Below are 27,717 nucleotides of genomic sequence, written 5' to 3'. Positions count from 1 at the left end.
TAGCACTTTATATCATCTGCATTTACCTGCTACTTTTGTTTTTATCGTATTTACACGTATCCTTAAGCGAAGGACAGGTCGTCATTCGTGCCTGAAGATGAAGAAACTCCAACTGCAGCGCATTAATGAATAAGAGAGTTGTGTTAAAGTTTAAAATTAACGTTTTAATTCCAACGATTGGAACTTACGACTTTTGTATGTCCTAAAATCTACACCTACAGAAGTCTATTTTTGCGATTTACGCCAACAGTTTTAATTGATAACATATAATTTGCCTTGATCTGACATTTAGCTTCTGTGCGGGTAATTATTACTATCGCACACGATACTGTGTGATCGGTAGCTGTGTAGTGCAGTATAGAGAGGAGCTTACCTTGAGGGAAGCGCTTCGTCGTGCGCCGGTCACATTATAACGGGCACTAGAACCCGCCAGTCGCAGCCCTGCAACAAACAAAAAAAAACAATTGAATTTAATGGATTTTTTCACCTTTGTACAACAAAAACAAGTTATAAATCCTTTTTTAAAAACGATTTACTTTTAATTTCTACATTTCATTTCACGCAATTTTATTCTGATTTCCTAATTAATTTTTTATTAAGCATTGTAGAGTAGATGCGTAATTAAATTTTGACTGTAATTGAAATTGTTTATGAAGTTAGCTCTATGTTTTAATTTTTGCATAATAATTTTACAATTCGACATTCTCTTTAGCACATCGGTCGAAACATCGCTTACGCGTGCATAAAAATATAATAATTAGATTTTTTTGAAACTAAAGAATGGTGATTTCTACAAATCTAACAGAAAATTCTTTGAATATTTCCATGTTCAGCAAAATATTGAAGAGACAACATATTGTGATGGTATGCCACAGTGAAGTAACTCAAACGTGGATTGTAAACATTATCAGAAGCGCTACTAAAAACTTTGTCGTCATTTCTTAGCATTGCGTATTACGCGGAATCTCTGTACAAGAAATCTTATTTTTTATTATTGTATGGGTAACTAGTAGAGTTTTAATAATTAGCTTTGTATCATAAACTCTTCAGTTTATCTATAATACGGATGTAAAACAAAAGAAGAGTTGGGAAGACCGTTTCGCAATATACGTTGAACGCCGTATTGTATAACAGTATTTTGACATTTAGAATTTGTGTTGAGGCATGAGCTACTTCAACGGTTGAAACTGTATCCATTGATTGATTTGCAAATTGGATGTAAGTCAAGCTGTCTTGATGGGGCGCAGGAGGCCATTTAGGGATATTCTGTATCGGAGTGGACCAAAATTGTTTCGTGTTACGGGCGAAAAGCGCCAGTGTTGTCCCAGAGTCATGGGGCGCTTTCTAGCAATGTCTTTGATGTACGCTGCGGACAGAATGTCGCCGCGCTACAATGTCGGCGCCGGCACACAAACTGCATGAAAGTGGACCGGCCGAGCCCACGTCCAGTACTTCTTAAGTGGGTATAGCCCAAACTAGTCCCTTTATGAGCTGTTATGAATAATACTACCGGTCGCCACGCTGCTGCGCAAAACAGTTGGCATGCATGTGTAGAAATACGTAATTACTACATTTTACAACTAAACCTAAGTAATATTTATCCTGCGATGAGGTTTCTTGGTAATTAAAAAAAAATGAATTTCGTCATCGTTTTGGCATCGTACGTAATGCTATCTATTGATGAGGATATCAATACAAATACGTTCCATAATTATTTCCTGACAGAAAGAAATGCGTTGATATGGATGACACAAAAGAATATCCCATACAAAGAGATTAGCCGTCAGTTAGTAGACAAAGAGAATGTCAATATTGGTTTGTATGGACGGTAAACACTGGACGTCTCGGGCGGCCGACTCCCGAGAATCCGACCATGTTCCGTTCTATAGGTACTCACTTATTATGGTGTCTCAATTGTTTCAGGAACAAAGACTGTCTTTTACTTAAGCTTTTATGGCAGACCTACACGAGCTCTTACACGAAGGTCAACGGTCATGTTATTGCATAAGGGAGATATCCATTCAGCTTCGTAGAGTTCGGACATTCCGAAATGTTTATTGGATGGGTGCTAAACGTTTGATAAACAATGGTGCGCAACATTCTTTGTGAATAAAAAATAAGTGAATAATCAAGTAAGTAATAACAGTACAATCATTCCCAGGCATGAGCTGTGAAAGCAAAACATCGATGCCGTTTGTTTCTAAACATTGTGTGCAAATTTCTTTCGATAAAACCAAATACACCGGTCGCGTAGCCTGTTTATGCTATGGGTAGGATATTTTTAATGTCTCTCAACCTGGAGCATTCGTCGTCTTTTTCCAAAGACATATATGGCCTCAAGCATTACATTGTCTTTAATGATAAAATACCTATAAGCAACCAACCTGATTCATAACGAAATATGTCGAATTGAATTACTAGTGGTCCAAGACTCAGAGCATAAATCAGACACTTGCTTAGATAGGATTCCTAATACAGAACAAGAAGGGAATGAGCTACATATAAAGTAAGATTATGCTAATAAATATCTGCACAATTACTCACGTTTGTTTAAAGTTGAATACATTTTGTATCACGTTCTGTTGTAAGTAATCAAAGCACGTAGCATCGGAAGAAAACATCCACAACGTTAATATTTGGCTAAACTTTACGCATTCACATCTTGGCGGTAGATTGTTTTTATTCAACAAAAATGCCCCCACTAAAATATAGTATAGTCTTCTTGATTTTAACCAGCAGTACTGTCAGTTTATTTGCAATAACAATTTGTTATGTCCACTTTAGTAAACAGTTCCTTCCGTTAGACAAACTTTAAAGACACTAATGTTTACACTATTTATCATTGAGGATATATATTGTTCTTATTTTTGTTGCTAAGCCTATATTTTACTTTAGAACCGATTAACGTATCCGTACATATCACGCGGAGAGGAGCAGTATGGGTGGCGAATTTATACAAAGATGTTAATAGCCAGAAAATAAGTAATTGAATGATAAGACTTTATGAGAGCAAAAGTTCAAGCTATTATCGGTCGCGGTTATTGAATAAATCAAGAAAAATATGTGGCGGTGAAACTGTGCAAGTGTTGTGTCGTAGTGAATGCAGCTATGTATGCTAATGATGAGTACAGGGGAACTAAAACGTTAACCTTTGAGCAATTACTGCATCCGATAAGATCGGGTTCCAGATTCTAGAACTGTTTGTACTTCAGTTAATACGATATTTAACCGTGTTTCGTGATAAGATCCCTTTAATTTGTACGGATCTATGTGTGAGGTGAAGTTGTGCGCTCTGACTCGTACCTTTATCGCTTGACCTAAACTTTGGTATGACGAGTTTGTTGTTGTGGCGTTATCATCGTGGAATCCTTGCTTATGTTTTCTAATACTATTGGTCCAAAAGTATTTAGTATACTATCAATAATTATTGACAAACATATTATGAACAATTTAAATAGCGTGTTATTTTAAGTATTGCTCGTAACATTTACATAATAACAAACCATTACTTTTTATTATGATCAAATAAACAAGAAATATAAAATTTTACATCCCCATAAGAATAGTCGAGGACCTTATAACATTTTATGAAACCTTATGAAAGGAAAATTAAGGTGTCATAAATACTTTGTACACTATAAAATTAATCGTAAGTGACTTGCTGGCGATGTTAAATAATAATAAAAAAAAAACAAACACAACATTTAAAAAGTATCCCCTTTAAAAGAAACTGTCAATAACGCGATTGAATCTCGCTACAATATCAGTTCGTCGTAAAACAAGAGTTTGCTTGTACGCTTCGTGCAATGAGTGTCGTGTTGAACTAATTGTTCTTTGTTGTAGAGCCTGCAATCTCAGTAAAGAATCTACTAGACTAAGTATCTGCGTAGGAGCGCTTCCAACCTCATTAAGAGAATAAAGTTGTTTTATAATTCACCTAGAGATCGCACTTTGTGCCCGTTTTAGTTAAACGTGAAGTGCATATACGATTAAATGAATTTTCATTGTGTTTATCTTCTTTGTTTTTAGGTTTTGTACACGGGGAGTTGTGATTCAGGGTGTGGAATTTGCTAAATACAAAAATAATACTTATAAACAGGTTATTTAAGTTTGTATTCAGATGACGTTTTCAACTTTAAATAATTAAGATGATATTTAATATGTAGATTACATCAACGTTATGTGATCTGACTTTTGCATATGTTAAATGATCATTTGTTTCATAGTGTGAAAGTGTGTCGTCGAAAGGACTCGACTTTGACATTATTCGGTTGGTTGGGCCATTTCTCACTGGACAGAGTTTACCATATTTGTTGAAAGAATCAATGGTATATGAATCAAACATTGTTTATTTACATTCTTCACAGATACGTAAAGTGCTGCATGTATATTTAAAAGCGCGTCGTATCGTTGTATCGAACTGTGTTTACTTTGCCAAGCTTGATCCTAGGCTAGAACTAAAACTAGTCAGTTAACTATTCATGAAAGTTGCTCCTGGCCGAGACAAGAATGCCAGCTGGCGCCACTTCGCTCCGCTAAGGACTCAGCGCAAATACTAACAACATAAAATCTCGTCTTGTTTAGGATCGAACGAATGAAGTGATGACGCGACGAATTAAAGAAATTATCTATGAACCATTACGTCTATATTATGACTGACAGACAAAAGAGGCCATCTTTGACAGCTCTTGTCATATTACTGCTGAACTTTGTTTTTGTGTGCCATTCTTCACTATACTGTCCTGCCCCAATACGTTTGACCCCAATTTTTCGATGTCGTCAATTCCCGTGTCTTGACATCGTAATTGACAAAAGTTTATGATGTAGAGCAAGCGTATAAATATGGATATAATAATGGTGTTATGGCTGGTAAAGTAACACTCTTTATTACCCCAACACCTATCACGTTGACGCAGTAAAGGTGCGAACATTTTTCGTTGGTTTTTATGATTCTAACGTGACTATCTTAAAATAGTAGAACGGGCTATAAAGTACTTATAAATCACCACGCCAAGGCTTCGTTTCGAGGGGTAGCGCCTGTTACTAATAATAGAATTATTTATTTCTTGTCTATTAAAAGTGGACCCATAGACTGATAGATGTTGTTACATTGTTTTTCCGTGGTTGAAGTAAAAGCCAATTGCGGTATTTACGTAGGTACCAAAGTATCAATCATGTGAGATTCCGGTTGAATGTTTCATCTATCTTCAGAATGATGTCATGTAGGTCCCACATTTTTGACACTCAATGGAGGTGTTTAATCAAGTTTTATATCGACGTTATCAAGTCGTTCAATGAACGGAAACAAAGCTAATAACAGGAAGATTGCAATAAAAAGTGAAAACGAAAACTAAAACGCGATTTTGTACCACAATGTATAACCGCAACTCTTGTACACAGCCGGTGATTACCTCAAAAGTAATTATAATATAAAATGTATCTTTACATAGCATTATAGTATGTTCTTAATTAACTTGTGAATAGGAATCATTATTATATTCATCCTATTCAATGGAAGAATAACTGTTTTGTTTTCACGGTTGTCTATATGATAATTATTCGATAAGATCACAATCTGTGTGTTCAACACGCAAATTTATTGTATGATTCATGTTTGGCGAGAAATTTCTTGTGGAACCTACATATGGAAATCTTGACCCTCATTATAATGTACGTTTTAATACATTTCTACTCAAGCGCTGATGTTTAATGATGTGATTTCGCTAGACTGATTCATTCTTAACATGAGTAACCCAGAGCGAGCAAGTAAAATTATATTATCAATGCTTATTAACCATGCTAGTTCATATAGCTTATGTTGATTTAGAAATCTTTTACGTAAATACAGAATTTAAAATATATTAGGGAAAACATATTTTTCTTTCAGTTTGTCATCGAATAATATTTTCTAGTACTAAGTTCTTCGTCCGTTTCAACCGAGTATTTTAGGAAGATTATAATTGTTTAATTTTACACAAGATAATTCGGGACTCTGCTAAAACACAATATTATATTACGCAGCTTCTCTGTCTTTGCGGCGAGTGTTAATTATGTCAAGTAAAATTAGATATTATACACCTACTGAAACTCGGAAATTTACGAAATACTGCAGTGAGAGTGTGGGTACACTAACTTCAAGATTTATTATTCTTGTGAGGATTGCGTTGGATATAAAATCTATTTTATAAATAGCTTTTGTAAAGTATTTTTTTAATATCATTCAATTTGTTTTTGATTTGGGTGCGTAATGTATTATTTTTTTGGTTGGATTAGTTTTAATCGATGTCTACTTTCCACATTAGTGAGTTCGGTCGACATTAGAATGGAGTTCACGTCATGCGGCTGCCTCCATAGCGAGATCCATAAGAGGCGACTATTACCGCACCTCAGATACAATGGTGCTCACTTTTACTGCTCCATGCTGTCACACAATGCATGTTATGTCACAATTTGATATAACAATACGTGATACTATCTTGCATTGTCAATCTTATAATGTTTGCAAACTGCACATCACATGTCGCTATGGCAAATCACTTATATCCTGTTAGCCGTAGTTTTACATTTTTTATTTCATAATGAATTCAATTATCTGTTCGGTAACACAACTCTCATTACGTAATGAAGTAATCAAGTATCTATATTATTTTGATAGCGACAAAAACTCGCATAAAAAATGGATGTTACACTGTATTGTGCGGGCATGAGGTTCTAAAAAATAAAGACGTATACACAATTGTATTGGTGCACAGTAGCAGTTTTCACTTTCGTCTGCAATGATAAATGAGGCGATTAACAATTCCGCCCGCGGCCAGGACGGCACGTCGCGCCGACGCAGCTTCCGCATTAGCATCGTCGCCGCCGTCCCTGAGCGCGGCCCGCGGGACAATGCTGTATGCCGTATGCACGGGCCTTTACTTTCTATTCTTTCTACAAACATAATGACTGCACTGCGACACTAATTAAAGTTCGGTGCTTATTTTAAATGTAAATATTTTATGCCATTACAGTGAGTGGGCGGTCACTTTCACTCAATTTTGTCATCGCATGATCTAATGATATGCAAATTATTTATAATCTCAATGAGGAGGATAAAAAATTCGTCGAGGAAGTGCTATTTTTAAATAATCGTTAAGTTACGTGCTTAGTGTAGTGTTGTATAGAGGACTGTTTCAATTGTGATGTACTTATTAAGTATTCCGTCGTTGACCGTGACTTCCTTCCTCGCCCTGTTCCGGGCCTGTCGTCGTAGCTTCGGACTGCTATATATGCACTATAGATATAGACAATTATCTACTCTTTGAACTCCGACAAGTGCTAGCACTAATATTGAAAAATTAAACAGAAGTTATAACAGAGCTTCATATAAGTCTCGAGTATTAGGATTTTCATTATTATATAATATCCGTTCTTCCTCCTCTTCATCAAAATGCATATTACCTGCACATAGCTTAACTCATATTTGCAAATACAAAGGCTTGAAGTTGCATTATAATAAACTTGGGAAAGCTTTTAAAAGTTTTTAAATAATGTCCCTGTGTGTCTTAAGTAGTAACCACAATATCGCACCCGTATTCTCTCTTGGGGAAGGCAGAGTTGGGTAACTCCGGTTCAAAGAAATTGCGGACTGTTACTCTGTTGGACCTAGCATACAGCTCTTACAACGCACAATTTAGAAACAAAAGGTATTTGTAAGAATTTTTAGGCATTAATAAGCAAGAAAATAGGTATTTTAATTTACTCTTTGTTATTTTCATTTCCCATTGTACTAAGGCGGGTAAAACCAAAGACGATAAGCGGATAAGCTCTTATTAGTTAATATTGTTATTAAAATTTTACTTCCATTGTAAAACATTATTTCAGCTTGTTATCCTGATAATTTTCGGAGATATTGTTTAACATATTTTACCTAATTATCCTGATAGTGTGTACATGTATATTGGTGCGTATACTTTTTCCCCGTGCCCACGTGTTTCCCATGCTCTAGTTTTGTCGGGTGGCAACACTATGCCCTAGCCACAGCGGGTAGCAACACTGTCTGCGATATTACACAGTCGCAACGAACGCACTCAATGTTTGTATCATTAGTGATAGCGTTGTGTTAGTCGTTAGGAGAAAATAATACTTTAAACAAATGACATATGATAGGATAATTGACATACAACACTTATTTCTTAACACATACAAGTGTTTTGTTTGTGTTGACTCTTGAAACTTGTTTTATGAGATCTGTTTGAGATCGTAGAGTTAAAAAGCTGTAATACTGTGTAAGTTTTATAAAAAAAGGTTTTGCATTTCTGTCAAGATTAGGAACATAATTTTCGATTTTTTTAACAAAAAGTTGTCGATATGTGTTCTATTATAACTCTTTTGGGTATGACACAGAATTTCGAACGGAGCGCACCGATAGACACCAAATCATTAGTCTTCGAATGACGTCTTTCGAGAGCTAAATTAATGTGATTTTTTTGTTTATACATCCAGTACCGGCAGTACCCCGTAACAGGTTGTTTGTCAAAACAGAGTACCTAACCTCTTTCCCTTAATTGGCTGTAACAACTTGCGCCATAATATTTATCATACGACTCAGTTCATATCCAATGTAATAATTAGGTTGTATATGTACCAAACGACGGTAAAATTCCTTTTTTTTTCGAATTCTATTATTTAATTGCCCACATTGTTGAAATGTTATTTTAAACATTCAGCAAAATGTGAACTTTTAGTGGTTTAACCACTGCGTACAGATAATTCAAATTCTTCCTTTCCTATTAAATACAAGTGCCACGTACGAGACCGTTGTAAATTAATACAAACTACATTTATTTGACGTCCTATGTAATTGCGTTCCATTTATTCGTGTTTTACTTTGATTTCAATGGAAAATAGAAGCGATTTTGCCCTAGCAAGATAATTATAATGTTAAAAAACAGGCACACCGTGTGCCTGTTTTTTACTAACTACTTTCATTAATTTTAAATTTGATCGATAAAGCAGCCGGTTTTTGACCGCACTCGTAAACAGTTTACATCGTAAAGTTGCTAACTAAAATTATTTGTTTACAAATTAATTATCATAGGTTGTCAAGCTATTTTTAACTTTTTTAATCAGTTTTACATTATATATATAATATCTCTTTGAATAGTAAAATATGTAGGTATTTAATTTCATTTATTACATGCAACTTAAAACAAAATTGGCTTTTATATTATTTAATGACTATAAATATTTTATAGCTTTATATTGTACGTATTACAAATGAAATCATGCATCGAAAGTCATTAACGCTATAACCTCGACGCAGAATGAGTGTATTCGATTTCAAGAAAGAGTTCAATGTCGGGGCCACGTATTTAGCACTAAAACAATATCTACCGACCTTTTTACAAAAGAAGGAAAATATAAAGTTGGGCGGCCACAAAAACCCGTTGATGCATTTCACATTAAACGTTACAAATTAGTCACAGAATATTTAGGGCGACGGTAATTATCGAACTGGTAGGGTAATGACTATCTAACTGCAGTTGTAAGCGACGAAACCGTAGATTAAGTGTCCAATAATGATTACCTGGTACGAGTCTACGACATACTGGTAAACGAAATAGGATGAATAATTAAGATAACGCCAGGCGACGTTGAGATACAGTAATTATTGTAGATAAATTTGAAATTAGTGGCGAGTAGAATAATTATAGGCATAAAGATGTCAAGGCTTGCTGGTTTCATATTAAAGAACTGTGCGGTGATGTTCGAATGTCCACTAGTTGTGACTTTAGTAAACAACATTAATGCATGGCCGGTGTTTCATTATTACATAACATTTAACTGGTTTATTTACGGATCCTAAATGAACCGATTATAAAATAATTGGTCTCATTGCGGTTTCCAAAAGTGAAAACAATGTGACAGACATCGAGGCGCGCACAGAATATACGCGACATTTTCATAACATGTAGATATTATAAAATCGTGACGTCACTAAAGTACTATCGTGTTCGCTTTGTATTATTAGATGTTTGACGCAATTACCGCAAAAGATCTTATTCTTTTGGCAAGAATCCATACTAATGAAAACGTCCTTAGAAAATCCCATGAGATATGACAAACGATTTAATTCGCGATTTATCTAAAATGAAAATTAAACTTTATAAAATACTGAAGCGAAATTTTCTTTATAAACGCAACCGAAACTATCATGATTAACCGCGGCCAATATATGACACTGAGTACATAATATGACCATCAATGTTAGGGTAGGCACCAGTTATTTACTAGTATAACATTATGACGTAGGCGAGGCGATAACGAATTGACCTGTCAAGCGTGGAGATGACAGACAGTTGTACAAAGAGGGTCTTGAATGTCATTCATCAAATGTTATTCAATCATTTTTTAACGAGCTGAAAATAAATGAATAACGTAAACATTTAAATCAGGAAAATAATATTTCAACTGTTATCTCAGACTACGTACTCAAGTATCAATGGATCTAGTATGGGTAGTAATTCTAGTTGGTAATAGTAATGCGTTTGCTACCGTCTACCTAGTTTACTGTTTTACGTGTGTGTTGTAAGCAAATAATTACAGGACCCATGTGTCTGCAATACCGGTACATTGCATTCCACGCAAATACGTTTTACTACGGCACTTTAAAACACTAACATCTATTTTGATGTAAGTAATTGTACACAACAAAACTTTGCACAGGGTTAGCCCTTATTAAAGATCTCACATTACCTTAATGTTATGTTATTGCGGTCTAAAATAGGTCGGATTACGTTACAACACCTCTTGTTAAGAGTAACATTTGATGGTAGGCCGGGTCACTTATAACAATCTTAATTAAATAGTTTTTATATCTAACCCGCGAAGTCACTTACAATAGTTGATTGTGCTGAAATAGTTTTACACAGACCTTAAATGCTAAACTCTGTGTAGAACAATATGAATAAATGTTAGAATGAGTTTTCGAAAAGTTACATCACCGAAACACCTCCAAAAGTTCTATCGTCAATAGTTTCCAATCATGAATAATCTAACGGTTTTGAGCTACAGATTTTTCTTTCATTATTATTATTATAATTACAGTACCTAGTTGCGTACTTTACCGGAACATCGTTATTATGAAAATTCGCTCAAGCAGACCAGTCGACAAAAGGGAAAGCACAGAATCAAATAGGCATCGATTCCATTGTTTGCCGGTACTTTTACCTCGCGAAACACGTTTGCACTATTGTCGTGTCGCCCCTTGGCATTTTCTGTTGAACAATGGTGGCGATTGTTTGAACTCACCTCTCGCTGGACAATTAGTAAGAAGCCGATCAGAGATAATGCCACACAACGCGGTGTTCTCACCAATGCCCGGCCGATACCGCAGCTACAGCGATCTAGTGGCATTCCTGGTATTCACAACGTTATATCACTTGCTGTTTCTATGAGTATGAATTGTGCTTAGAAAATACCTATATATATAGTTCTCGATAGTGACATGATTGAACCGCTAGAAATTGGCTGGTTTTTGAGTTCACTTGAGGCGTAAGTCACCTCTTTACGAAATTGATAATTTTTGCCGTTAGGTTAGCCGTTTCATATGGCCAAATCAAGAGCAGCGTAAAACACTGAACCCAAAATGGTCTCAAAGTCATCTGCAAAGTTTTATCTCAATAATAAGTTAAAAGTAGAGCGCAACAGATTTGTTGCGTAACAACAATCAATAATATTATTCACCACGCACCCTGCCTACGCTAGCCTCATTGATGAAGGATGCTTAACAAAACATTCGTAGGCGATGAATTAGGCATACTATCATTCTGAGTCAAAACAATTACATCACACGTCTGTAGAAAGAAACCTTATCTTTGTTAAAGAAACTTCAATAATTTTTATAAACACTAATTTTCTTTTGTCTCTATAAATATTGCCATTGTTCATCATTTATTTTCTTATGGAGTATACCTTTTTTAGGATGTTTAAGATTTTCAAGTACCTACTAGATGTATTTGTTTTGAATATTCAAGACGGCTACATCAGTCGTGCCCAATGTGCCCGTCTGCTCTTTAGATGTTCATCAAAGAGTGTACTTACATGATCGTAAGATGACAATGGACTGTCTTAATATTGACGAAGGTCCAACGAGGCCTATCGTAGATACTCGTATTAAACCAATATCAAATTTATCTACTTTGAAAAATACTCTGATGTCCTCCAATCAACTTTCACTTGTCAGCTGTTCAATATACCTGGTGATTGAATTTGTTTTACTTTAGTCAAACATCGAGACAGAATGAGGTAATTGTTGGTGGAACAAATTGATTGATTTTATTGATATTGAACGACATACTTTTCTCATGGATAAATGTTCAATTACAAATCACTGAATATAACTATAAATATATCGATAAATGGCAACCGAAAATTGTATAGAATCCGAATTAAAAGTCAAGTGTGACAAACCAACGATATTGTAGTTACTATTTTACCTATCTTTCACTTTACAAGCGATACTAAATGCATCAAGTCTCCAAGTTGGTTATCAGTAAATAGCTACTAACACATTGGCGCAATAGCCAACACTGTCCAGGTTTCCTTGTATGGCGGGCGTCGCGTTATTGAAAGGTTACAAAGATTCCGGACTTCGATCTTTGTGCGTAACTGCGTGCAATATATCCGTAACTTAGTACGCAAGCTTACAAAGAACTTTCAAGGTAAATATCTCAGTAGTGATACTCATCGCGACAAATAAATCTGTGTGCGGAAAACCGCGAGTGATGTGTGGAATAATAGTTTGATTTTGTGATTGATTTGGTTTAGTTCCACTTCAATACATGCCAATACAATTCATCAAACTAATTTCCAAATATTTGATTCATTTACAGTTTAGTAGTAAGTCGTTTCGAATGTCTTCATACTATATTTGGAGTCAGATTGGGTAAACTGCGCTGTGCTAATGTAAACAGCCAGCAACTGTTACTATTGAAAATGGATCTCGTTAATCCAATACGGTTGAAATTAATCACTGCATTTACCTACTGTTTGAATAATGAATTACCGATTCCAAATTAAATAACCTGTTATAATAATTTGAATTTTGTTTGCTTCGATTTGATTCGCTATAAATATACAATGAATGAAATTATCATATACTAATGCCTATAAATATTACTTGTATGCATAATTAGGTCAAATAGCTCGAGCAGAATTAGGGTGTAGGTATTACAAAAATTTAAGGGATTTCAGTAATGCTATAATGAAAACAGTCATTGTAATAATACCTACACGGGAACGTAATGTGATGCCATTGTTGGCACAGCCGATATAACGGCGGCCGGATATTTGCAATTCAATCGCAAATTGAACTATCGTGTAATTTCAATACGAAACTTTCGACGTATTCAATGGTCCATTTGAAAATTTATGATGAACTTTTTCACGTCCGAATCAACCCGCTCAAAACTTGATTGAATTTTAACTGTTTGTTGAACAACAGATCAATTTTGCCGCTGAAAGGGAAATATTCGAATCAAGGCACAAATGGCATTGCAACGAAGATTTATGAATATATGGAAGAGCGGATACAGTTTTCCAAATCTTTTATATGTTGTTTTTCTTTGCGTTTTCGTTTCGCGGAGCAATTACGGTGTATTCACCTTACCTCAGATGGTTTTGTGTCTCGTTCGTCGCCCATTAACTGCAGGGAAGCAGCTCGGATGGGGGAGAACTGAGAAATGTCCCCCAAGGGAGGCGCACGTACGTGTGTACGGTGTTATCTGTTGCATTTAGTTTGGTTGCTTTCCGTAATCGAGCCCATGATGTAGATACCGGAACAAGAGTCCAACAGAAAATACAGAAGGTAGGTAGGTCCTTCCTCGTGATCAATAAAAATGCAAGTTCTAGTAGGCATTTGTTTCTTTTTCATACCTAGTTATAATATAAATGTTATATGATAAGGTAGCGTAGAGTTTCATTGAACATTACATAAATTATTCAGCGGGTACATATTTGCGTCTCATATTAATTCTATAAGTATTCCCACGTTACAGTTGTGCTGTTCCTATCAAGGCCGTAATAATTTTCCAAACACACTCGTATGGACCATTCCAGGAAAAATCAAATTCTCTTCAGAGTAAACGAACGGAATGTAATTTACCAAATAATGGTTCATTAAGTTAATATTACTTCATATTATATTGGCATTATCCATTAAGGCAATAAGCTGTTGATATAAAATATACCTTATACATATAGCTTGATTAGATTTTGCGTTGAATCTATTCGAACATATTGTTTTAAGATTTTCCTTATTACAAATGTTCGTATGAGGTCTTTTCTTATTATTCGACGTATTTCATAAATCTTAAATGATTCCAATACAATGATTGAGTGAGATACCAACGCCGTCATTTTTTTTTTATAAAATTATTCAATGAAGTCTATTCCATGGATGTTTATATTCGAGATTTCATTTGTTTGTGGGAAGTGCACCTGCTCTGCGCGCCACGACCCTTCTTTTAAAACAGGTAGAAACTTACCTCGGCATGTAATATGTATGGCGTCTACGAGGGTAGCACTCCACATGCACAAAGTTCGTTATAAACATTTATGGTATATACAAGACAGAAAAATCTGGAATTCATACCTTGAAGAGAAAGTCGTGATGATATTGGTTTGTCAAAAATTTTATTAATATTTTTATATATTTCCTCTTATTTTGGATTGGTTTCCGTACAGAAAGCTTATCTAATTGTTGCATGGTTTAATCTCAATGTAACTAATATTATAACAATGGTCCACGTTAAATTTGCCCGTGGTAAATTCCAATTCAGCTTTTGTCAAACAACATATAGTTTAAATTAACGTTATCAAAGTAGGTACTCTATGCATAATCGAGTATAAAATCATTAATGAAAATTATAACGCATGTTATGGTTGTGACGTAGAGTAACAGGTACCTCCTGGTTGCGTCATTATACCCTAACTATAGAGGGTGAGTTAGTGATTGATGTAAACTACAGTTTTCTATTTATAGTTCTAGAATCACATCAAGGGAACCGCCGAGTTCGAGCCATCGCACTAAATGATTAACTTCAATTATTGTTTGTCATCATTTGTTTTGTTTTCCCGTCGCTGGAAGAGTTAAAGCATCAGCTCGATCCCGTGGCACATCCCATGCTACACTATAAATATAAAACACATCTTAGAAACAATTTAATTGCTCCTGGAATGTTGTCTTCCGCATGTTTCGCAGGACCATTGGATCATGTTTAATTTGCTCAGCAATTAGCGGCTAGGTTACACCGTTGTCAAGGTGCCAAGATTGTCTTCATTCTCAAGATGTGTATGGAATTTCAAGACATTGATCTTACTCTCGTGTGATTTATATTCTCAATGTTTGCACTCGGCATACGTATATTCTTATCGTAAAACAACTTACACTGAAAGCCACGTGCAGCTAAATCGATTAACTGGGTTGCCACTTATAACAAAAGCAGGCAAGTAAAACATTTCCGATATGCCTTGTCATACCTACCAGTACCTTAAGATACGTCGGCTTGGATGTGGCAACTTGTCACGAATCAAGGTTAAACGTGTTTCTGTTTGATAATTTATTAATAGACTGTTAATATCTTTTCACATAAAACTTAATTGTCATTTTTCAAGAAAGTCTAATGACTTATGATTGAATGCCGATTTCCGTTTTGTATGTAGGCCTTTGTCATAAGTCAATGTCTAATCGCAGTGTCATGAGTGTTGCGAACGAGTTCCCGGACGAAGCAGCACCAGCAACCTGTTACAACCACCGACACTACCTATCGACACATTCTTACTTTCTATAAAAGGAAATCGAAATTATCTCACTACTTGGGACATTCCATTTCTCTCTCGGTAGTTTTGATAATTGAACCTCGCTCATTCGTTTTTACTTTTATCGTGCAGCAGTTAAAATGCTATAATCAACATTCTTAACATATTAGACGGGTTCCCTAAGAAACGAGCAAGAAATAGATGTCGGTAACATTTGTATTTGCATTTCGTTCCGATGTCGAGGTTTTTTTTCCATTGGTTCGCCCCTTCTATCATATTGAGTGCCATATCCGATTGTATTAGGTACACACTCAATTGGCCGCTCTCACTGGCTGGCGCGACTCAATCACTGAATGATTACCAGATGCTCCATTTACAGGGTTATTGTTTTGAGTCCGACCTAATGTACTCGAGTATCCCACTTCATCGTGTTGGCTTGTGTGACAAGCCACAAACGCAAAATTCGATTTCCTGTTTCTATTACTGGCGTACGGCCGACGCGGTTCGGCGCTGGGACTTTTATCGTGTCCATGGATATCAACAAAGGCTGAATGCAAATTGTTTTTGTAAAAGTGTATACTCTGACCGCAAACATTCAAATCCTCAACCCTGTAGCATTGTTATAAGCCTACGGAACACTAAAAGGTTCGATGACCTCGAAGCGAAAGAATTGAATGGCTTGTGATACATGAGAAAAAAGTAAGAGACGGTGGCCAACAATTAATATGTTGCAAAGAAATTGAATAAAACTGTCTCAATGAACAAAACACTCGGTTAATTGGTGTATTGCGCGGAGCACATTCTAGTTTGCCATAGAAGGAGGCAGATCTTCGCCTGGAGCGATATAAATAGCGAGGCGGACCGGGCCACAGACGTAAACTGGACACCAGTTTTAGAAGTGCTCGCGTCTATTTCGAACAAGTGTAAATAAATCTAGCGAGTCACTTTCGTACACAGTTGTCACTTTCATTGGGCGCGTCGCCGCCGCCCTCCACTCGGCGTGTCCTGCCGCCGCGTGACCGCGTGTGCACCGCGCTGTGACTGCGCCGAGCTGCGGCCGGCCGCGGGGCCGCACTCCGTGGTTAATGTACGATTAGACGCCGACACTCCTGCGCCATTATTGCATATACATATTTAAGCCACAACTATTACAATTTCATATAAAACGTATTTAGTATATTTCCATCTGGCTTCACCGTCGCCGTGTTATTATAAGATTGAGATATGAGAAATATTTAGCAAACCTCATTTAGCTAAGTTCTATAAAAAATATGCGTTACGAAGGAAAATCGATTTTGAAGCTGTAAACAAGAGTCATTTCGAATGATCACATGTGTTCATGTTATCAAAGTTAATCGATAACCTTAGTTCATATTAAATGTTGAACTTTGGTGTTTAATTTATTCGTCGCATGCTGGAAAATTTATCATGATTGTACCATATCCTTGAAGAATTACGTTGTTTTGATATACAATATGTAATGACAGCAAGCTTAACGAATGTGTAATTACATGCTGTCTGTGCTAACTACTCAGTACTAATGATTCTATAATATATTGTGAAGGCAGTTTACAAAAGCAAAGAATATAAATTTATGACTTTTCAGTCTTATCGTCACACTATTGAATCAAAGTAATCACGTTACTTTGATAAAATGTAAGTTTAGTAAAAGTGATTTACAAATGGCGGCAAAGGCTTTTATGTGCTTTTATCCAATTTCAATAACAAAACACAATTTCGTTTAGGTTTCACTAACGATGACCGACTGACCAAAAAAGAAAAAGTTAAATATTAGTAAAGATAGTCTTCGTATAAACGTAGCTCTACGGTCTATTTACGACTTAGTACCCAAGCCATAAAAAAAAAACATTTTTCTATCTTTTTAATGCGTGTTATGTGTTATGCGACTTTTTTTAAAAGTAAGTTATCATGTCTATAGTAATATCTATTTATGTGTGTAAGTATGAAACGAGCACGTGTTGACGACAGGTCGAATTTCACCGGCTGACGACCATTCCTCGCGTGTCTCGCTAATCTGTTCCCACGACGTTGCATTCTTTGCACAACAATTGCTAACGAATTGCTCCAGTTTGGACATCAAGACGCTAAGTAAAGAGAACAACTCGCTACGTCATCTCTTTTTACCTTTTTAATCGAGAGATATGTTAATACGCTTATACTTTCGGTTTTGTAGTACATATTACGTAGTCTATTGTAATATCAGTATTGTTTGAAAATGACAGTCGAAACTCATAACAGTGACTACATGCTTGCATCACAAAACAAAGTTGAGACGATGATATAATAAGTACCTACATGGGGAATGGACGCAGACACGCGGCGGGCGCACGTCGCCGGTGCCGAACCAAAACAAATGGACGCGACACCGTTACACCACTTCGCGGAATTAAATAAAGTAAAAAAAATGACAGAAACCAACGGTAATTTTTGTTCGTGTAAGGTCGAAACCCCGTCTTCACGGTAAGGCACCACGGCTCGCAGTCTAACTTAACGATAAATTTGTCGGCAATTAAAATCAACTGAGCCGCACTGATGTCGTTGTCCGATGATAAATATGCTTCGTAACATCCGCAACTATCTGCCAAGTAAACTAAACAAACATGTGTGCGCAAAACCCTGCCGAGCAGCACTTCGTATTTTAAAAGGGCAATAAATAATTCCAAGTCGGCCGGTTGTCACCTTTAGTGCACCCAGATGGCACAGTTCCCAGTGAAAACTGTTTTGGCTTCTCCATACGAAATTACAAACGCAGGAGACACATGGCGCCGCTGACACTCATGGCTAACTAGACTGCTGGAACAATAAAACCGCTATGGCTAGCCGCACGTGTTGGGTTAAGTGGGTACAACAAGTAACATACTCTACATTGTCATTTTCAGCAGTTTGCGCGTGCGAACAAAGTATTTACTATGTTAGTGCTCTACATAATGAACAGAAACAGGTCGCACCTCAACCTAAAGCTCTGATATGAAGTATTGTGTCGATAACATCGGCAATAAATTTATACGCGGAAGCCATCTCGCTTCTATAAAGCGTCAGAAAAAGACAAGTTTCTCTTCCAGGAATGCTTAGTGCACGTTAACCATTAATGTAAACAACAAAGCTGGAGAAAAAATAAGCAGTAATGTAGCTATTGTGTGTCCATAAAGTGAAGACGGAAGACTGGTGGCGTGGGAGTGAGCGCGGGAGCCGCCCTGCCCCGCCGCGGGAAAATGTCGCTCTTTGCTCGCGTTCACATGAACTACTGTATGGACAAAAACTCAACTTGTTAGCGATCTGAGCAATGCAAATACTTCAAACACAATGCTTGCATCCACATTGGTAATGAACTGAAAATCTACTAAACCACGGTTTAAAAGCTGTCGAACAGTCCGTGTGTTTATAGCTATTTGATACTATTTGCTAAATAATTAATTAAAAGGAAGTATGTTTTCATATACATCGGAGCAATCGCAGCGTGCGACGGCTTTCACATAGCTTTGATGCTATATCGGTTTACGATTCCTTTCCAAACGTTATTGGTCGATGGATAGTTAATTAAAGCGAACCGTTGATGCACCACATGCTTTTACGTGTAGGTGGGTACATAGTAAAGATTTTAATGAAGCATATTCATTGAATCATATTCATATTCATTCAAAACCGATCAATGAGTAAGTCACCTATATGCCGTCGCGTTTTAACACTCTAGAACCAAGGAGCGTTCTAGAGTTTTCCGGATACGACATTTGTTCTTATTGTGTATAACATCACTATGATATATGTAAAATATTGTCAGAATCACATAGAGTTAGAGGCTATGGAACAAGGGAGAAACATGAACATTAACATCATATGTTGTGTTAGGTTTGCCTTCTAATTATATATTATTTTCTAATTGGCTTGAGGCTTGGATTATTTCAATTTCACTATAGGTATCGAAAATCATTTATCAGTGGAACAGGTGTGCTGCCGATGATTCCGCCTCAAGCACTTCTAAAATATGATTAACCTTTACATTTATGACTTTAGGATGTCTTCGATCTATCAATGCTAATCGACTTAGCAGTTATTACTTTATGAAACCGGTTGTAGAGTTCACACATCTAGGCAAAGATTTTATCTCCTTGCCTCGTCCTAGTACTTAGCAATTAGTGTTAAGGAAACTTTACAACTGAACTTTTAAATAACATTTAAATATGTTTCTTTCGACCCCTGAATTCTTTGAAACAATGTGTAATATTATAATAGTAATCATTTATACGACCAATGCAATGACGACTCAACAAAAATTCTAAACCGAATGAATTAAAACTACCCATCCATACAACGAATCACAATTTTTTACCTTAACCTTTCTTTGCCACGGCTTCTACATATATAGCCTAACTTGTTTAACGTAAAGCGTACGAACAATGTTCATATTCTCATTTATCTGCTCAGTTTCTGTAACCTAATCTGTGATTATGCACCGCGGGCACGCACGCCGCGTTTACATTGCGGTGTGTATGTAGACGCTATTGTGTCGGCTGAGAATCGCACTCAAAACAACAGACAGTCGGAGTTAATCACGGACCAAGTCGAAATCCCTTAAATGATAATGTAGAGCGTTTGAAACTGAATTATTTTTTGAAATGAATCGAACAGTTTATAAGCGAATCCGTCTAGATGTCGTTCGAAAAGTAAAAAGACAAACGAATGTAAGTTATATTCCCTTGAATTATCAAATTAATATGATGATATACCTACCTACTAATTGAAATTGGAGTTATGAACTTTTTTATAGGAAACCATTGCATAAACACAGGCTATTGTTATTATTGTGTCTATTGCAGTTAATATCGGTTCTGATACTAATATTTTTGTATTAAACGTACAAAAGAGTATTTATTGAAAGAAAATATTATGATACTTTTCCAATGACTATGAACAAGCCATTATTAATAATATAAAGTTTATAATAAACAATCGATAACAATCGCCTGTTATCAACAAATAGAAAAACAATATTTTAAAACACCGAGTCATAACTTTCTTTAGTTTACTTCATTCATGAACCTTAGGAATTTCCTCTACCATTTTTGTAGACGGATGTCGTTTTGAAAAGAGTTTTGCTAATGCGAATAAATATAAAATCCATCACTTGCTTCAGTGATCAAGTAGTCAAGGAAAAGAGCATTCTAAATGATAAATTCTCTGAATAACATAAAGCGATTCGTAATTAGTTACAAAAATAGCAATGATTTTTGTATTTAATAATTAATTCGGTAATTTAATTTTACCAAAACAACAGATATTTTGTTACAAAATTTTTGTTGCTATGACAGCGATGATGGCACAGGAACACTATTAGTTACTGTTTACATGCAGAACTAAAACAGGTCAAACCACGGGAAGTCGGGGCGGAATTGACGTAACATTATAACTGGGATTAATATTTCATGCATTTATATCTAACTGCCTAAATAGCCCTTAAATGTACTAGAGTTTTACTCTTGGCCTATCTGACGCTACTCTAGGTTTAATAATACCTAATTATGAAGTTTTTATTCAGCTAAGTTGGTTGTATTTATTATCAAAATTAAAGGTCGGGAAAAAATGAGCTTTATCCAAGACCGAGTTTTCGTTGGTAAATCAGTGAGTCAGTATGTGTCCTTTACGTCAGATTTGTTCATGATTAAGAACTTCAAATTCCTTGGAACCAGTCAGGCTATCCTATATTTTCTTATGAGTGGCAGGATGTTTTTAGAAAATAAGATTCTGATTAGGTTTCTGTCTCTCGATCAGATAATGGTAACTGTGAATATTATTTTAGAGGTTTAGATAAGGGATTAGGTACTTCACGTAAGAGCAATTTTTTACTTTCTGAGAGTTCATATGGATAAAAGCAGTACTTCAAATTCATCCGCAAATTTCTCACTAGTTACACCCTATATATGAAATTATTCATGAACCGTATATCCATATGATATGAGTTGGAACGTAAATCGTAATAAGGTAATTTAAGTGAATAGAAACCTACTCTACCAATTTTATTTAAAAATAAATTATATTATGTCAAAAGCAAACGTATGTTCACAAATAAACTGCTTCAGCGGAAATATAAACATGTTGCGTTTTATAGTGATTACTTTGAACACGATCAAAGGGATCTTTTGATGAAGTAAGGGCCAGATATGCATCTTGTAGAGTAACTTTATATCAAATATATCGTGGGTTCTTATCAATATTTTAAAGCATTTTCCCAATAAGAGGGTAAAATGGTTTTGAAACTACCTACTATATGCTAATAAAAAATTGAAAATGAGTGTCCGTTTCAAGATCCAAAGTTAGTAAATGTGTAACCATACGAAAGATAACGCGTATCATAATATTTACGTTGTAATCCGCCGTGGAGAGGCTCGAATGCATACACTTCGAGTGAATCCTACTGGCCGAGACGACAAAATAACGCAACACACCTCTTTATACTGACGAAATAATAGCAACAAGTTTGTTGTGAATTATTCTAATTTACTACACATTTTCACGTTTTCTGTTTTGCTTGTAAAAGACTTCAACGCACGCTTTTCTTGAGAGTAGGAGCTAGAGTTTATAAATCTTTTTAATTGTATAGTTTGATAGTTAAATTAAAATTTAGTTTTCAAAATATTTTTTAAAATAAGTGATGCTTAATGCTTTATTTGAAGTTAAATAACACCAGGATGTTTAAATTGTTTGTCGCCCTTCTAGCTATATTACACAAGTTCATTTTCTCTGTTATATTAGCTTCGAGGTTAATCATATTTCTTCGTAAACAATATCGGTATATGTTGTTAGCACACGCCTATCAACATTGCACGCGGATATAGCTAATCACTTAATTACATTACACGTCATGTTATTCATTGTTCCCAATTCGTTGATGTTAAATTAGACAATTAGGTAATTGGAAAATCAATTAAAATATGTAAGTATCACAAGTGAATAAAATAAGTAAATATATTGTTCTGGACTTCTTTGCTTCATTAACAATAATGACTTAAACAACCGGCGGCCGTGCGACCTTCGTACAGTAAAATGCAGTTCATGGCGCGATCTCCTCTCGTCGCATAAATCAGCTGTGCGAGCTCCTACATAAATATAAAATACAACATGCACTCACCGTAAACAGACGGCCGTATTGAAAATAAACTGATCACCTCCAATGTGGTCACAAAACAAACAAAAACAGCACAAAACCAAAACAGTCAGTTTTTGAGAGTATGTTAAGAAACAGCACTTGATTCACTTGCGACGAACGAGTAAAGTTTCGCTGGCGGAGCGAGCGCGGTGCGTGCGGCGTGCTCGGGGGACTCGAGTCGAATGGTGGTGGCGAGCCGCGCGAGTGCCGCGCCGAGCGGCGTGCGGACAGCGCGGAGCGGCCGCCCGCCGCCGGCACTCTCTATGCGCCCGAGACAATATGCATGTAATCAGCGATCTGTCCACATCCAGCTTCCTCCAAACATTAACATAAATTTGATTACCCGATGCTTGATCTTAAGGTTTGCTTAACCTATAGAAATGTGCTTGGACTTTATATGTACCTTTTATTTACCTTTACTCTCTGTTTTTGTCAAATCCTAAGTTTCTATATGTTAAGTAGGAATTACTCTCACGATAAGTGTGAAAACTTAATTTAAAAATTCAGCCAAACAAATCAGCATCCTGATATTTATTTACAACTGAGGTATTAATTTTTATTAATTATTTTGGTGCTTTTGAAGAGCAAGTCCAAGTACTGTTAAATAATATCTTTCTGAGACACAATTTTTTCCTAAAAATTACATAAAAATGACTGGAATTTGATGTTAAGTAGCTCTACAACGACGTTGCAATAGAAAACACCTTGAGGCCCTTAAAAATTTGACACCTGATTTGCAAGTAAGATAATATTTTATTTATTCCGATCTTGAATTTTGAAACCCGCCCGGGGCAAGCACCTACTATGTCTGCACTGCTTGTATCCGGCCCTGACAAACGATTACTTTGAGTGTTCTTTATGCACATAATTATGATACAGGAGAATCATTGATTCCTTAAAAACACTTATTTTTGTATAAGTAGGCTATTTAAATGTGTTATCATGATATACTTATCTTGGGTGTATTTTTTTTCTATTGAGTGATATGGACCTTACAATAAATCATTTAAACATGGAGTTCTGATTCGAAAAAAAATGATTTTGACTACATAATCCGTATTATAATTATAGTTTTGCTTTCCAATAGTTACTCGAGTTTGCTTGAATAAGCCTGGCGCAGTGTAACAATTATTGCTATTCCTACTCCGTTAGGCGTTTAGCCAAACCTATTGTTGATCAAATTTTCTTAATAATTTTAAATAGTTCCGTTTATTCAAAAACGCCATTTAAATAATTCAGAAAAACTGGATAATGCAATCCACTCAGAATCATGGAAATAAACATTTCAATGGTGATTGGCGAAAAATATTATGCTAAAATAATGTTATCATTTAAAACAGGGTATCAAAATTCCAACCTACAGAAATTTCAAATCCACAATGAGCCCGTGTGTTTATTATAGCTATTATCATAGTCCAACGACAGAGAAAACTGAGCTGTGTTTAAAAAAAAATGGCAATACTTTGATTAGTTTCTTTATTACACAAACATATATAACATTAGAAATTAAAAGGCTAATTAAATTGACGGCATACGAATGTGTGAATATTACATATATTTTATAATTCTTTCTTATTAACACGTATAAATTGTTTAAATAGTCGAGGATGGGATGTGTGTGTTTATCAGACAATATAATCATAGATAGAAATAGAAACCCCTATGATATTTGGGGTAAGGCTTTGTATTTATTTTATGTTTTCCCTCCAATTTCGCAAGATGCGGCATGTAGTACCAATCGGAGCGCGGTGTCGCGTCATCAGGGTTGAAGCTCAGCTCAGTGTGGTCTTCCAAGATGTCAATATAACCTCTCCAGCCTTTCATACCGTGATATTTTCTTAAGTCAGTGAATAATAATATACTTTCGTTGCCCCTAAACACTGCAAATGATCCTATGCCAATGAATCTTCGGTTGTAGAATAAAGCGCTGCCCGCTGTAATACCGACGAACTTTTCAATGTTCAGCAAACAGATGAAATGCCCCCAACCTCTCGGGATCCAGTCGTCGCAATCTATTAGTACGTTTCCCACTTCATAATCAACCACTTCTAGTTCAATGTTTTGTCTCACATGTGCCTTGTCGATGAAACCATGTCCGGCTATAGAGAACCAGCCGTGTGGTTCAAAGGTTTTCACCCCTATTACTGGTCTCATACCATAATGACGACTTGCGTGTTTTGGGAAGGGAATTTCTCTGATAGTCGTAAAACCCCCAAAACGATGCGTATGATCCAAGAGTATGACTTCGGTAAAAGTTTCCATAGGTACGAGCAAGCTCAGTACAACAATGTCGTGTATTGGCGAGTGTTTACTGTCAAAGCCAAATGGGCGCCAGAAACTACCCCTTCGCGATTGATATGTGATTCTCTCGACTTCATGAACCACAGCCTTGAAGAAGGCACCGTCTATCGCGTGCACGTACAACTTTTTTATTATAGGATTGTAGTACTTCACGTGTATATAAATGGGGTTCGCTGCAGTTATTACTGAATATTTATTGACTAATATACCGGTGCATACTGGTGTATCATCCACAGATATTCCGACGATCGCATCATATTTACCATTGAATTGTAGCCATGTGTAGTTTATTGATGGAATATAAGTCACGACACTCGGGATCAGGAGAACTGATAGCGTCAAAACTGGGCATGGCATTGCATTGCATTGTTCCCTGAAATAAAATAGATTATATTGTTCGTGTACCGTATAATCGAGGTCAGCTAGGTAACTTTCACCATAATCCAGAGTTCATAAGTGTCGTGTGTGTGCTCCTTGAAACTGAGGCTATTATGTAATTAGCATGATTAATTAAACGCAGCAGTTCTGATAGCTTGAGCACGGCCTCATATCCTTCTAAATTTCGGGCCTTCCCAGGTCCCGCTGGAGGAAGTCTGTAAGGATTAGGCACAACCACTTATTAACACTCTACAGATGAAATAGTACGTCATATAGTATTCTAGTTCTGGTTATTATAACGTAGGTATGCTCTGTTAATTAAATTTAGAAAAAATTGCAGAAAAGGGATCTTCTGCAATTTTTGTCAGGTCGCTCTTTGAAAATATTCTTGCCTGAGTTATTCGAAAAAAAAAAACATTAACAAACAAATTCCGTACGTACAATATGAGGACGTTTTGAGCGCAGTTCAATGTTTGAAATATACTCACTCACATGTTCCCGATTACCGGTTACGAAAGTGATGTAACAAAGATCACTCGTATATATACCTATATATCTGCTCAAGTGACAAGTCTAGCTATTGTATATATACAGTTTAATAACAATCAATTTGCTTTTTTAGGGTTCAGTGACTGAATTCTGAATCGTTTTATTCAGGGCAAAAAAGAAATCCTATTCTGCAAGAAAAAATATGCATAATCTATCTAGGGCCAGAATTTAAGAGGTGACAGTAGGCCTATTAAAATATACCTAAGACAAAATATGTACCTGTTGTTAGTTTACTTATTCAAATGAAAGAGATAGCATGATAGTAAATAAATATTTAGTGGTTTAACTTTACCTTTAATTTAAAGCGTTTATTTTACGGAACCCAGTCCGTAATAACGAATTATGCAGTAATGAATGTAAATATTGTTAATTGCTTTAATTTTTGTTTACACTTATTTGCTGTGTCACTGTTAATTTGCTTTGAGTTTGTATAATTATAACAACGTAATCGTAATCCTACGTAAATTTAAATATATTCTTTATAAAAATATGGTCTGGTAAAAATTTATTAAGTAACACAAAATATCAGTATAAGTGTTTGGTAACATCTCCCGTTGCAAACATATAGGTTATGCACTGAACTTAGCTAAATTGTTTATTGGGACTTCCTCAATTGTTAAATTGGTCTGACACCCATATAAATAAGATCTTAGCTGGTGATTCACGCTTCATTCAATATTCTAGAATCTAGAACACCGCAAAATGTAAATTAATGTCTTTTTGAAGTGTTTTCTTTGCAGGTAGTACTTACATAAGAGTAAAAATAATTAAAGGGATTTTTTTTTTATAAAATGATGCTTGCACAAACACAATGTTTCATAAGAAGATGAAGTTTTTCACTTTTTAAGGAAGCATTATTACTTACTACTTATATCTATCTGCTAAAACTCCCGTGTTTTCACACGTAATATTATTACAATCAACTCATCCTACCTTGGTCCACTGCTAGACATAGGCGTCTTACAAATTGCGCCACAATACCCATAATATCATTTGTCCGATTGTTATTTTTATAATGCTGTAATCCAAACAAGGCTAAACAATTGTAAATAACGCGACTTAGTTTTATACGTCATCAGAATCTCAACCAATATCTGCAGAACATCGATCTTCGCTAAATACTTCCATATAAGATCTTTGCTAAGTTTGTATCTAAATTGCAAACTCGAAACTTCAACTATTGTTATTTGAACGCTGAAGTTTTCGAGACTATACAATTGATACGCATTTAAACTTTTAATGGTCTGTTTCGTGCCGGATGCACCACTTACGTATCTACTCCGTTTGTATTGCATATCATTGCGCACTTATAGTTGTGCATTATATTATGATTCAAGTTTATAACCCCAGTCGACATAAATAAAAAAGCGGTCAGGTCACCAATGAATCGAATGAAACAGGAAGCTGAGTTTCTTTAAGATTTAAGACACATATTATCATATTTTTTTAACGGCTATATTTTGACATTACCCAAAAACCTTTAAACAGTCGGAATTGTTTCAGGATTCTAGGTATGTGCTGATACA

General features: G+C 35.7%; 2 protein-coding genes across 2 annotated transcripts in view; both read right to left on the bottom strand.

Annotated features, from left to right (window-relative positions):
* The window catches only part of LOC113491868, a 34,550-nt gene extending 11,258 nt beyond the window's left edge, over positions 1–23,292 (bottom strand). Inside the window, exons 1-2 of the mRNA XM_026869057.1 lie at positions 22,946–23,292; positions 374–441 (exon numbers count right to left, since the gene is read on the bottom strand). The gene's annotated coding sequence lies outside the window, so the exon portion shown is untranslated. The remainder of the gene's footprint in view (positions 1–373; positions 442–22,945) is intronic.
* Positions 23,293–24,414: 1,122 nt separating this feature from the next.
* LOC113492398 lies at positions 24,415–26,135 on the bottom strand. Its single transcript, XM_026869879.1, has 2 exons — positions 26,131–26,135; positions 24,415–25,637 (listed from the first exon to the last, which is right to left on the bottom strand). Exon 2 carries the CDS (start codon positions 25,619–25,621, stop codon positions 24,602–24,604), a length of 1,020 nt encoding a protein of 339 aa, XP_026725680.1. The 5' UTR covers positions 25,622–25,637; positions 26,131–26,135; the 3' UTR covers positions 24,415–24,601.
* Between the last annotated feature and the right edge of the window lie 1,582 nt (positions 26,136–27,717).

Source organism: Trichoplusia ni, chromosome 3, assembly GCF_003590095.1.
Source record: "Trichoplusia ni isolate ovarian cell line Hi5 chromosome 3, tn1, whole genome shotgun sequence".
NCBI lineage: Eukaryota > Metazoa > Arthropoda > Insecta > Lepidoptera > Noctuidae > Trichoplusia > Trichoplusia ni.
This window is presented reverse-complemented; position numbering and strand designations above follow the sequence as displayed.